This window comes from Bos taurus, chromosome 4 (assembly GCF_002263795.3).
Source record: "Bos taurus isolate L1 Dominette 01449 registration number 42190680 breed Hereford chromosome 4, ARS-UCD2.0, whole genome shotgun sequence".
Classification (NCBI taxonomy): Eukaryota; Metazoa; Chordata; class Mammalia; order Artiodactyla; family Bovidae; genus Bos; species Bos taurus.
In genome coordinates this window covers 9,291,500-9,305,927 of record NC_037331.1, presented here as the reverse complement: position 1 = coordinate 9,305,927, position 14,428 = coordinate 9,291,500, and the positions used below count along the sequence as shown (strand labels likewise).

General features: G+C 41.2%; 1 protein-coding gene across 10 annotated transcripts in view; it reads right to left on the bottom strand.

Annotated features, from left to right (window-relative positions):
• The window catches only part of AKAP9 (A-kinase anchoring protein 9), a 165,126-nt gene extending 151,416 nt beyond the window's left edge, over positions 1–13,710 (bottom strand). For all 10 annotated transcript variants that reach the window (XM_024990970.2, XM_024990971.2, XM_024990978.2 and 7 more), the window contains exon 1: positions 13,432–13,710. In XM_024990970.2, coding sequence (XP_024846738.1) covers positions 13,432–13,479 — 48 coding nt within the window. In that variant the 5' untranslated portion in view covers positions 13,480–13,710. The remainder of the gene's footprint in view (positions 1–13,431) is intronic.
• Between the last annotated feature and the right edge of the window lie 718 nt (positions 13,711–14,428).

The following is a 14,428-nucleotide window of genomic DNA, read 5'->3' as shown; positions in this document are numbered from 1 at the left end:
GAAGATCCCCTGGAGAAGGGAAAGGCTACCAACTCCAGTATTCTGGCCTGGAGAATACCATGGGTTGTATAGTTCATGGGGTCAGATACTGAGCAACTTTCACTTTCAGGGAGATAACCAAGGAAGGGGAGCCTGGCGTGCTGCCGTCCATGGGGTCGCAAAAAGTCAGACACGACTCAGCGACTGAAAAACAACAATGGACTATTAATCTCTCTTATGTGCACTTTTTTTGTAGGAAATACCAACTTAAAAAATAAAAGAATTGCCACGGCTGGTCACTTCCATGGCCCACCTTGTGAGGCACCCGGTACGCACCAACAGCCCCAAGGGACAAGTCGGAGCTCCTCTGCGATAGACCGGGTGCTCAGCCAACACACCAGCACCAGCTGGCTGTGGTTTCCTCAACAGGCACTACTCTCCGTGGCCTGAGGACCATGGGGTTATGACCTCTGCACACCTCCAGGCCCCTGGCACACGCTAAGTCTCAGAAAACGAGCTCAAGTTAACACAGCACCAGTGTCTGTAACAGTGAGAAACACTGCAAACAACCGAAATGCTCACTGGTATGAGAATGCTCAATGAGGTAAATGCTTAATAATGGAATAGTATGTGCAATACTGAACAAAAAGAAAATCTCTGACTGCTTATGATATCATTACGTTCAAAAACAGAAAAACTAATACACTGTTGAAGTAAACATATGTAGTATAGAAAAACAAGGCACTAATAAAGAAAATTCAGAACCATGATTACCTGAGGTGGGAGGGGGTAAGATTAGGATGGGAAAGGTTTCAGAAGTATTTAAATGTGCATATTCCTTAAACTGGGTGATAGGCACAGAGGTAGTTTTTAAAAAATCACCTTCTTATCCACGTATTTTATATGTATTCTTTTGTAGGTGAAACATATTTAAGTACTTTTGAAGAATGCAGAATTTCCTGCTGAGGAAACTGGCCAGTGCTCAGAGATCCTACCACCCAGGACACCCCAGCTGATCCTCCTACTCTTGATTTGATGAGAAAAGAGGCAGTTGATGAGATTTTTCTCTTGGAATTAGAGAACAAAGAGTTAGAAAAGATGTCTAGAAAGTAACAGGGAGGAGATGAATCTTACTGAAGGAGTTTAAAATCAGTGCATGATGCAATAATCAAATAAATATCCCTAAAATCACTCACAAAGTACATTTATGTATCAACTTACTAGTCATGTTGCAGACTGAAATATTTTTGTTCTCTATCAACAAAGCCAGATTTTCCTTCTGACATGAAATCATCCACACATCTTTAGTTGCACACCAAGTAAAGTAGCTGGCATATAAGAGTTCACGATGTATAATCAAATTAGTTTTGCAGAATCACGCAAAGCAGCTACGTGAAGTGGGACCCAAAATTTATTGCATATTGAGGATCTTTATAAAATAGCGACTCCTGGCTCACATCCCAGATTTTCTGATTTGGGGATGGAGTGTGACTTAGGCTTTGAAATTGTCTTAAGCTTTCCAGATGCTTCTACTGTGCAGGAAAGTCTGCGAACCGCTAAGCTAGATGCTTACTCTATGAATTGATCTGGTTCAGTTCAGTTCAGTCACTCAGTCATGTCCAACTCTTTGGAACCCCATGAACCGCAGCACGCCAGGCCTCCCTGTCCATCACCAACTCCCGGGGTCCACCCAAACCCATGTCGATTGAGTCGGTGATGCCATCCAACCATCTCATCTGTCGTCCCCTTCTCCTGCCCTCAATCTTTCCCAGCATCCGGGTCTTTTCAAATGAATCGGCTCTTCGCATCAGGTGGCCAAAGTATTGGACTTTCAGCTTTAGCATCAGTCCTTCTCCAACACCACCGTTCAAAAGCATCAATTCTTTTGTGCTCAGCTTTCTTTATAGTCCAACTCTCACATCCATACATGACTACTGGAAAAACCATAGCCTTGACTAGACGGACCTTTGTTGGCAAAGTAATGTCTCTGCTTTTGAATATGCTATCTAGGTTGGTCATAACTTTCTTTCCAAGGAGTAGGCGTCTTTTAATTTCATGGCTGCAATCACCATCTGCGATGATTTTGGAGCCCAGAAAAATAAAGTCAGCCACTATTTCCACTGTTTCCCCATCTATTTGCCATGAAGTAATGGGACTGGATGCCATGATCTTAGTTTTCCAAATGTTGAGCTTTAAGGCAACTTTTTCACTCTCCTCTTTCACCTTCATCAAGAGGCCCTTTAGTTCTTCTTCACTTTCTGCCACAAGGGTGGTGTCATCCGCATATCTGAGGTTATTGATATTTCTCCCGACAATCTTGATTCCAACTTGTGCTTCTTCCAGCCCAGAGTTTCTCATGATGTACTCTACATATAAGTTAAATAAGCAGGGTGACAATATACAGCCTTGACGTACTCCTTTTCCTATTTGGAACCAGTCTGTTGTTCCATGATCTGGTTACTCTATTTAAATAATGTTTCTTTTCCTCTTCTTTTAAGTGTCGATTGTGGAAAACAATTCCAATGAATAGAACAGACCTGGGAATTCATCCTGTAATTTTTTGTCTTGTACAAACTGAGGTACAAGGAGAGGAAGCTGATTTGCAAAGAGAAGGGTGTCAGATATTATGAGAGTGAAATAAGGTATGACAGAATGCACTGACTCCAAATGGCTTTTCAGTTTCACATGAGGCCCAACTATACCTGTGTTAGCTTTCTTTGAAATCTATCTTTTCAATTACCCTCTTTTTCTCTCCTTCACATAACTGATCAGTTTTGGGGAACAAAGTGCCCTGCTAGAATTAGGGTGCTTACATTTGGCCATTTGGATCAATTAATATTTCATATTAAAATACACAGTTTACTGCTTCACCTGTACACACACACGCATGCGCGGTTTTACTGCTTCACCTGTACAGCAATAATTGACACTTGCCACCTGGTGGCAGCATACCCACCTGAACACGGCATATAATATTTTCTGGAAAAGAATAACCTCTTCAGAGCTTAAACATGTGACATACACATTCTTTCACAGTTTTTGGCTATTTTTAGGGTAAAATCCATACTCTGTCAGCTGACTTATGTGGCTCCTCATTATGTGATCCCAGACTACTTCTCCAATCTAATTCTCTGCTATACAGTTTAATCTATTAACTGTACAGAGCATCTATTAACTGTATGGAACATCATGCTATGCTCCAGCATGAGAATGATGATGTTGATGATGGCTAATACTTCCTGTAAACTTCTTATAATTTGACAATGTTCTAAGAGCTTTATATGTGTAAGTTGAATCCTCACAACAACCCCAACGCAGCTGATATCACTGTTCTTATTTTCCAGATGGGAAACAGCAGTACTGAGAGGTTAAGTAACTTGCATAAAGTCACAAAGATAAAAAAACTGCAGAGCCAAGATTTGATTCCAGACTGTCTGGTCTAGTCCAAGCTCATAACCACTAGTATTACGATGCTTTTTACAAAAAAAAAAAAAACTTTGAAAAAGTAGGTAACATTCACCATGGTTTCCTGATTCACATTCACTCCCCTTCTCACAATAACCTGAATTACTCATATCGCTTTCTGACCAACTACTGCTAGAGGTAAAGGTTACTTTTCAAGTCTTCATCACACTTGATTTCTCATTTTTGACAAGCGGCCACTTCTTACTTGAAATGCTTCCCTTAGTTTCACAGATATCATCACCTCCTAGCTTTGTAAATAGTTTGCATCTCAGTGTTCTCTGCAGATACTTCAGTTCAATTCAGTTCAGTCACTCACTCATGTCCAACTATTTACGGCCCTACAGACTGCAGCACATCAGGCCTCCCTGTCCATCACAAACTCCTGGAGTTTACTCAAACTCATGTCCATTGAGTTGGTGATGCCATCCAACATCTCATCCTCTGTCGTCCCTTCTCCTCCCACCTTCAATCCTTCCCAGCATCAGGGTTTTCTCAAAAGTCAGCTCTTCGCATCAGGTGGCCAAAGTATTGGAGTTTCAGCTTCAACATCAGTCCTTCCAATGAACACCCAGGACTGATCTCCTTTAGGATGGATTGGTTGGATCTCCTTGCAGTCCAAGGGACTCTCAAGAGTCTTCTCCAACACCACAGTTCAAAGGCATCCATTCTTCAGCGCTCAGCTTTCTTTACAGTCCAACTCTCACATCCATACATGACTACTGGGAAAACCATAGCTTTGACTAGATGGATCTTTGTTGGCAAAGTGATGTCTCTGCTTTTTAATGTGGTGTCTAGGTTGGTCATAACTTTTCTTCCAAGGAGCAAGTGTCTTCTAATTTCATGGCTTCAGTCACTAAAATAAAGTCTGTCACTGTTTCCATTGTTTCCCCATCTATTTGCCATGAAGGGTCATATGGTAGCTCTATTTTTAGTTTTTTAAGGAACCTCCATCCTGTTCTCCATAGTGGCTGTACCAATTTACATACCCACCAACACTGTAGGAGGGCCCCTTTCTCTTCACACCCTCTCCAGCATTTATTGTTTGTGGATTTATATCTCATTGTAGTTTGATTTACATTTCTCTAATAATTAGTGATCCTGAACATCTTTTGATGTATCTCTTGGCCATTTGTATGTCTTCTTTGGAGAAATGTCTATTTAGGTCTTCCACCCATTTGTTGATTGGGTTGTTTGTTTTGGGGCTATTAAGGATCATGAGGGCTTTCCCGGTGGCTCAGCTGGTAAAGAATCTGCCTGCAATGTGGGAGACTTGAGTTCGATCCCTGGGTTGGGAAGATTCCCTGGAGAAGGGAATGGCTACCCACTCAAGTATTCTGGCCTGGAGAACTCCATGGACTGTATAGTCCATAGGGTCGCAAAGAGTCAGACACAACTGAGTGACTTTCACTCACTCACTCAAGCATCATGAGCTGTTTGTAAATTCTGGAGACTAATAATCCCTTGTCAGTCACATCATTTGCAAATATTTTCTCCCAATCTGTGGGTTGTTTTTTTGTTTATTTCCTTTGCTGTGCAAAACCCTTGGAGAAGGCAATGGCACCCCACTCTAGTACTCTTGCCTGGAAAATCCCATGGACGGAGGAACCTGGTGGGCTGCAGTCCATGGGGTCGCTAAGAGTCGGACACGACTGAGCGACTTCACTTTCACGCATTGGAGAAGGAAATGGCAACCCACTCCAGTGTTCTTGCCTGGAGAATCCCAGGGATGGGGGAGCCTGGTGGGCTGCCGTCTCTGGGGTCCCACAGAGTCAGACACGACTGAAGTGACTTAGCAGCAGCAGCAAAACCTTTTGAGTTTAAGTAGACCCTATTTATTTCTTTTTGTTTTTATTTCCATTAAATGAGAGCTCTCTTGTTAAAGGGACGTGCACTGGATAAAAATGCCCAGACATCTATTAATATTTTCATTAGGAGAGGAATTTATATAAATTAAAAACTAAGTATCAGTTTGGCAAACATAGATAGTTTTACATTAAAATATACTCAATGTTTTAAGTTATCTTTGAAAGGTTTCTGTAACTTCCAGCCCCAACCTATAAATTCCCAGCAAATATTTTTAGTTATAATTGGTCCCTGCCCCTGTTTTCCCTGGGGAAACAGTAATGCAATATCAACTTGAAAAAGTGAGACCCCTGAGGAATAAATACTGTCTAATCAGAGTCCACAATGAGTGATCCTTAGTAAACAAGGAATTTTGTTTGCAAATTCTGTGTGCTCAATATAAAGAAGGAAAGAGATTCTTGACCTTATACCCAGTTAGTTGTTCAAAGCTCTGTAACTGGAGAACCTAATTCAATTAACACAATTTATAAGTTCAAATCTTTATAGATGAGGATTTTGAATATTAAAGTTTAATATAGTTCTTATTGGTAAAAATAATAATTTGGGGGTTTTGATGAATGATGTCTTAAAAGAAAAGAACTGACTGGAGGGGCTTTAAGATATGATTTCTTAAAAGGAAAAAAAAGTTAGACTTACAGAGAAACTTTTATACCACATAAGAATCTCAGTGAACAGCAAACCACAATAAGCATCATAACCCTGGTGGCAACAGAAAACAAACAGCACACTGTTCATGAACAAAGGGAATAAAAGCATTTTTCATAGTACAAGAGAATCTAGAGATTTAAATAAACAACCTAGGCAAAATCACTTCTGGAGCAATTCTAAGTTTTTGAAAAGCACTAAACCCATGGGCAAATCAACCATGAGCTTTAAGTATCCTAAGTGATATTCTGGTGACCATGGCCACAAAAACTCTAGAAGTAAAAGGGGAGTCACTGTGATAACAAAAATGTCTTACGCTAGTAAAATATCTGTACAGATCTATTGTGTTCACATATGCAAATGGCAGGTCTTTTTGCTACTAAAGATTGGGTTATTTTCTCCCACAGTGAAAAAGGATTGGTAATGATCAAGCCAAAAACCTAACAAGTGCCCCCTGGACCGACTGCATGGACTTGTTAAACAGCTGGCCATAGAACGAAATGACTCATTGACCTACACAGAATTCAAACTTGAGCATCATGCTCTAGTCAAACCAAGAACTGAAAGGAAGGACCAGTTTAAATTTTGGCAGAGAGCAGAAGGCCTAAAAAAAAAAAAAAAAAATGGGAGATAATCCTACTGAAGATCACCTGCCTGAGTGCACGTTTCTCACTCTTTCGCCCCCTCAGTATATAACAACTTGTATGTAACATAAATATAAGTAATAGTAGTATTATGCAAAAGAAGCTGGTAACAGCCCTATTAAAAAATGGGCAAAGGACATGCACAGACACTTCAAAGAAGACAGACAAATGGGCAATAAGCACATGAAAAGATGTTCAACATTCTTAGTCACTAGGAAATTAAAAAGCAAAAGCAAAATGAGATACTGCCTCCCACCCACTAGAATAGCCATAATTTTTAAAAACTAGAAAACAATAAGTGTTGGTGAAGATATGGAGAAATTAGAACTCTCATACACTGCTGTTGGGAATGGGTATAGCCACTCTGGAAAAAGTTTGGTGGTTTCTCAAAAACACAGAATTACCATATGATTCAGAAATTCTACTCTTAAAGCTCAACATTTAGAAAACTAAGATCATGGCATCTGGTCCCATCACTTCATGGGAAATAGATGGGTAAACAGTGGAAACAGTGTCAGACTTTATTTTGGGGGGCTCCAAAATCACTGCAGATGGTGACTGCAGCCATGAAATTAAAAGACACTTACTCCTTGGAAGGAAAGTTATGACCAACCTAGACAGCATATTCAAAAGCAGAGACATTACTTTGCCAACAAAGGTCCATCTAGTCAAGGCTATGGTTTTTCCAGTGGTCATGTATGGATGTGAGAGTTGGACTGTGAAGAAAGCTGAGCGCCGAAGAATTGATGCTTTTGAACTGTGGTGTTGGAGAAGACTCTTGAGAGTCCCTTGGACTGCAAGGAGATCCAACCAGTCCATCCTAAAGGAGATCAGTCCTGGGTGTTCATTGGAAGGACTGATGCTGAAGCTGGAACTCCAATACTTTGGCCACCTCATGTGAAGAGCTGACTCACTGGAAAAGTCCCTGATGCTGGGAGGGATTGGGGGCAGGAGGAGAAGGGGACGACCGAGGATGAGATGGCTGGATGGCATCATCGACTCAACGGATATGAGTTTGGGTGAACTCCAGGAGTTGGTGATGGACAGGGAGGCCTGGCGTGCTGCGATTCATGGGGTCGCTAAGAGTCGGACACGACTGAGTGACTGAACTGAACTAAGGTATATACCCAAGGGAAATGAAAACTGGTACTCAAATACCATATATGAATGTTCACAGAAGCACTCTTCACAATAGCCAAAAGGTAGAAGCAACTTAAATGCCCATCAATGAATAAATAAACTAAATGTGGTATGTACATACAACAGAATATTATTTAGCCATAAAAGGAGATGAAAAACTGATATATACAATACTGATGCACACTGAAAACATTACACCAAGTGAAAAAAAGGTACCAGGGGTCAAATCGTATGGTTACATTTATATGAAATACCTAGAATAGGTAAACTTATTCAAATAGAAAGCAGACTGGTAGCTGCTAGAGGCTGGGGGAAGAAGGGAATGAAGAATATCTTCTTAATGGATACAGGGCTTTATTCTGGGATGATAAAAATGTTTTGGAACTAGACATAAGTTGTAGTTGCACAATACTATGTACATACTAAATGCCTCTGTATTGTTTTAAGATGGTTAATTTTTACATGACTTCCACCTCAAGTTAAAAAAAAAAAGAAAAATCATAGCTTCTTATATCTAGCACCACAAGAACTCAAAAGCTTTCAATCATTAACACACTTTTTCTTCAGAACACCTGTTGAGAGTCATGGACTGTGACAGGATTTTTCCTGCAGACAATAAGGCACAGAATTCATCATAATTTAAATAATTGCTTGCCAAGTAAAAGTCCATAGCTGCAGCCGTAGGCGTTCAAAAATGTTGGTTGAACAAATAAGCAAATAAATGTCTTTTCTTGTACAACAAACAGCATATAAATACAGAAGCTCCAAATGCAAAACAGCCCTTTTATAAGTTTATAAATAAACTTTGAAAAATTCTGAAGCTTTCCAAATTAAAGTTTTTAAAGAGATGCTAACTAACGAAATAAGATATCCAATTTCAATTTCAGTAGAACTGAATTGAGATATGAAAAACATTCCTCATCATTTAACGTTTAACAATTTACCATGAGAACCTTTTCTAGCTTTCATATTAGAGGAAATTCACTTACAGTTCAATAATCAGTAGCCTACAACAGATAAATATTTTACAGTCATAGTTTAATTCTTACTACAAACTTCTTATACATAAAAATAAGGTGTTTGGTTTAAAAATAATTTTTGCTCTAATCTTGTCATATCCCAGTCACTGGGATAAATCTCTCTTTTTCACTTTCTGTTTTTCATGAGCTTATTCAACTTTCAGTTTCACTAACAGGACACCACAGACCTCCTTACCAAGTGTCTCTTCATCGGATCTTGAGGCTCTTTTACCCAATCACTGCTCTATCCCTGTTCCTGCCATGTCCCTGGATTAGCCTTCAAAACCTCTCTTCAATATAAACTTCGAGAAACCTGTTCTGCCCATTCTTTCCTCTATATTCTCTCTTTAAAGCTCATAAACTAAAAATCACTTTTTGCTTTTTTTCTTCCAACAAACACTAAAGGTCATGAGTTGGTTTTTAAATCGCAGACAATGCACCACTCTTACAAATGTTGAACGTATCAAACTGCAGCATCTACTTTGAAAGCTAAGCAAGTGATGTCACAGATAAGAATAAAAAAGTAGAAAGTATATAAGAAACAGGGATGGAGAGCAATGTTCTTAGTGGTGGAGGGGAGTGTCTGAAATATGCAAAGAACGATTATACACCATGACTAACGATTGAAGAGTCCCAATAACCTAATATACAGCTTGCAGAGAGCACTGTCCTTTTTGTATCGAGCTGGCAATATTTCTCAAATGGAAAATGCTCATTAAACAATCATATAATTATTACTTACTGAATGCAACAGGCAAAAATTTTTATAATTATTCAACAATGCCAATTATATAAAATGCTGAATAGCTAATAAAAACTTTGGTTTTATAGAATTCTGCCAGTAGAATGTTAAAAAGTATCCATTCTGTGAATATGCAGAAGTAATTTTATACTAAATATACAACTGTCCTCTAATTCTGTTTGCTAATATTACAACACTTTCTTTTCCATAAAATTGTAGATAATTTTACTTGGAAAAAACTGAAGTCACTTCAAGTGGAGTTAGAAGTCTGGATCAACACAAGGACGGCCTGTGTAGCGCTGTCCTTATTAGCTCCTTGCAATGAGGTTAGCCTGGTTCTGAAAATATTTACTTAATGCAGTAATGTCTCAGGTCTCCACAGGTCATGCTTCTTACTACCTCAGTACTGAGGAAGTAACTGAGGACCCAACAGCAAATGAAAAAACCAACAAGTGGCAGAAGAACGAAACTGTCATACAGTGCGTTCACAAGGCTCCACCAGTGCTTGGTTATTACAAGCCAGCCCCTCAAGCTAGTCACAGCAAATCTAAATCAGCACATTAGCGGAGGACGCAGGTGAGACGGAGCCACCAAGATAGGCATGCTCATGGCAATGAGAATCGACAGAGAAAAAGCATGAGATCTACAAAGCCAGAAGGGAGATATATAAACGTCTAATAATAGAGAATCCCAAATACATAATGGAAACAGCACTGGAATAAGAACTGTAGTTTACCCTAGGGCTCATCTTCTTGTTCTGTATAATGATCAAACAATATAACATTCTCTTCAACATACTATATTTGATAAGCTTTTATTGTTTTCAAAAATGGCATTTAAACATTTTTACTGGTCATAAAAGAAATATACTGCAGAGAATCTGGAAAATACTAAGAGTGTAAAGGAAATTAAAACTGCCTATAACCCAACACCCAGAGAAAACCATCATTTAAATCTTGGTGCATTTTTTTTTCAGGTGTCTTCATATATAAAGATTGTATATATACTTTTTTTGGTAACATTTTTATCAATCTGGTGTTATTTGTGGGCATTTCCCCAAATCAGAACGTTTCTGCACAATTATTTTGATGGCTACATATATGGAAATTTGGGCTTCCCTGGTGGCTCAGATGGTACAGAATCCACCTGCAATGTGGGAGACGTGGGTTTGATCCCTGGGTTGGGAAGATCCCCTGGAGGAGGGCATGGCAGCCCACTCCAGTATTATTGCCTGGAGAATCCCCATGGACAGAGAGGAGCCTGGTGGGCTACAGTCTGTGAGGTCACAAAAAGTCGGACACGACTGAGCGACTAAGCACAGCACACATACCAAATTTATTCTCCTATCATTGCAAATTTTGGTTGGTATAACATATTTTATAAAGTATACTATACTGTATTCACAACAGGTCATTTAAAAAATTATCATTTATAGATACAGAAAGGAAGTAGTTTTTCAATGAATAGTTTACCGAACACCAAGAAGCAAATTTACAAGTTGTGGTTTTACAGATTAGCAAATACAGTATTTAAATTCAATGAACAAACAAGACATTTAGAGAACCAAGTATCTAATAAAGTTTTAGAAATGGTTATTTTAAGTGATCTTTAATGCCAGCAATGAGACTTCCAATGACAAGAATTCTGAATTACTGTTATTAAATTACAACATGCTAGTCAAGCAGCACATGTTAACAGCTCATAGTCATTCTGCTCATTCATTCACTAGGCAAATATTTACTGCATACTTACCATTTGATAGATATCAGGCTAGACTGCATTAAGTATCAATATCAAGAACCTTCTTTGTAAAACAGTCTTAAAAATGAGGCAGCAACATTTAACACATTTAAACAAATGAAACAATTTGCCACAAATCCTATAATACCACCTCTCTCACTATACTTATTACCCAGTATCTGTCCCGCTAAACTTTGAGCAACTTCAGAAAACAGACTGTCACCATCTCTGTATTTCCAGCTCTTGGTGTAAAACAGGAGTTTGACACAGGTTTGCTTAACAACCTTACACTCACAACCCAAAGGTTTTAAGTCCTAGGTTTTAAGTCCTAACATAAAAGCATACATTTATACAAAAGAATTAATGTACACACTATTTTCGATGTCCATGTTCTTATTGTCCATGTTCCTATCAGTCTTCATAACCTTAATGGCTGAAAAATATTCCATCAGACTTAAATAATATAGTTTAGAAAGTGATTCTCCTAACATTGTCTTTGAAGACTGTCCCAGTGTTTTTATATTTTGGTGCCAATGCTCCAGCAAACATATCTTGCCTTACCTGTCTTGAATTTTTTTCTGACTAGAAAAATTCAGCTCAATTCTAGAAGATAATCTTCCACAATGAAAGTGAATGTTAAAAGAAGAAGATTTTTATCCCATAGGCAGAAATCACACAAAGAAACTAGAATTCTTTTTTGCCAAACCAAAGCAATTTAAATAAATCCTCTGTTATGAGAGGTGTTGTCCAAAGTAAACTATGTTTTTTGGACTGCTTCATATATACTTAGGAGAGATACTTCTGGAGGCAGATAGTAAAAATACTGAGGTAACAAGCAAACAAACAAAACGTCTAACTAGAACTTCAATGCTTTTGGAAGGAGGTGCACACTTTTCCTCCACTTTCTTGGATTTATAGATGTGCTCAGATCCTCAAGACTGCAGAACTGTAAGCAACTTTGAGATCTTAAAGATGCCTTGATTTCCCTTCCCTGTGTGTAGATCCTAAAATAACAATCCACCTGATACAAACACTTAAGGTTCGACCTTAGATAATACAGAGCTAGTTTATATGTTTACATTAGTTTAAGAAACTTATGTTAAGCATCTACGATTGTATCTCTGCAGTGTGGTTCTTCAGTGATTACCCAAATCAGACCCAGTCTCATTTTGCTTATTTGGAGGGAGGAGACGGAGACGAAAAGAAACAGTTAAACTATTTGTAATTTAACTGAGATGCAAGTATGACTGTGAACAATCATCTCTAATAAAACAACATACAGTCTATAAACTGTAATTTCATCATAGGGAGGAAAGGGTCCTTTTGGCCAGTCAAGAAATATGCTCAAGCACGTAATTTTAAAAAGAAATATTCTATTTAATTTATATTTCGTCTGTCAAAATTTTCATGAAACCCACTGAATAATAAAACCTTTTCCATTGTTTGCTTTATAGTCCTTTTCATACACACATATAAGATAGGGACTCGACAAGAAAGCAAGAATTCTATAGGTGATGCTAAGAATATGGACCCTTTCGTCCCCAGAAGTTCCATTCGTAGACTGCGGTAACATTCTACACAATACAAGGCGCATGCCGTGACAAAGACCTCCAAACACGAACATACAAAGCCATGCTTCTAAAAATGCCCCTACAGCGAAGTTCACAGCTGGCACTTGTGGCACACTCAAGCCACGACTGAGACAGCTGTCATAGGCCAATCACACACTCAAGAGTGCCAGCGTGCCACCTAAGAAAGCCAAGCCGATGATGAGCGTACAAATCCCCAACCGAATAAAGAAGAGCCCCAAATCCCCACCCTGAAAAGCACAATGTCTGCACAACCCAGAAAACTCCCTCAAAACAAGTCAAAGGTTGGAGATTCAGAAGCAAGCTATATCAGCGTATACAGTAAAAAAAAAAAAAAAGAGAGAGAGAGAGAGGTTTTATTTGGGCATTCACGAGAAAGGAGCCACACCACCCAGTCATCAGGGAAATAACCGCTAGGTAGTGTCTCACCAGGCTTTTTCAGTTAGAAAAAGGGGACGAGGGCAAGACGACGGCAGACGCCGCAGCACCTCCGTCCCAGGCAGCGCGCCGGGGCTGCTGAGCTGAGGCCTCCGCCTCGCAGGACCCCTCCCAGCCCTCCCCGGCCACCGCCTCCCAGCGCAGGCCGGGCGGCCTCCGGCTCTCACCTTGGCTTTGCCAGCCTCCAGCTTCTTCTGTCTCTCTTCGTCCTCCATAGCTTCTGCGGGGAAGGCTGGGGGAACACAGGCAGGGGGTCGGGGAAGGAAAGGCAAGGTCGCTTCCAACGGGGGTGGGACCGCGAGCTCCGCGGCGCAGGGCGCAGGGCCGGTCCGGGCGCTCGCCCCTCCCGGAGCGGAACCAGTCTGCGCGCTCACTGGCTGACCGTCCTCGGCCGCACGGGCCGCGTCGTCACCACCGCCGCCATCTTCGTCTCCACGTAAACACACGGCGGGACGGGAGGGGGGAGCACGTCGTCTGCGCAGCCGCCGCGAGTCCGGCCGCGCCGGGCAGGTGCGCCGGCGGCCCCGCCCCGCTCCGCCGCGGCCCCGCCCCGCCCCGCCACGGCCGCTTCGGACCCGCAGCCACCGCGGCGACCCCAGCCCGGCCGCCCGGCCTCCCGGCCGCGGCGCCCACTGGTGGAAACCCTGCTCTCGGGGGAGCACCCTTTCCCGGGGACGCATGCCGCTCCGCGGGTGGCGGCCTGGCTGAGGGGGTGGGAGAGAGGGCGCTGTGTCAGGGGCGCCGGTCGGACCCCCACCGTCGTCCAAGGGACTCAGTGGTCGTTTTTAGAACATTTGAGATTTTTCAAGTTTCACAGCAAAGGAGAAAATACAGGTGCCTAACGCTGAAATTGGTGAACGCTGAAAAGTCCCAAAGGAAAAGACGGGGGCGAAGAGGGGGTTGGGTTGGGGAAGGGACCCACCAGACGACAATTTTTCAGCCTAGATTGACTGGTCAACCCGGAGGACTGGCAGGGCGGCCAGTAGCCTTCACTCCTTCCGGAGCCGAAAGTGCCTCCCTTTTTCCTCACATGAGGCTGCCCAATCGCCTGTTCATCTTCAAGGCCCACCTCACTCGCCGCCCTGAATAGCTTTTCTGATCTCTTTGTTCCCTCCAGTCTTAACTTAATCCCCTCCCACGAGCTTCCCCCTAGCTATGGTGCCC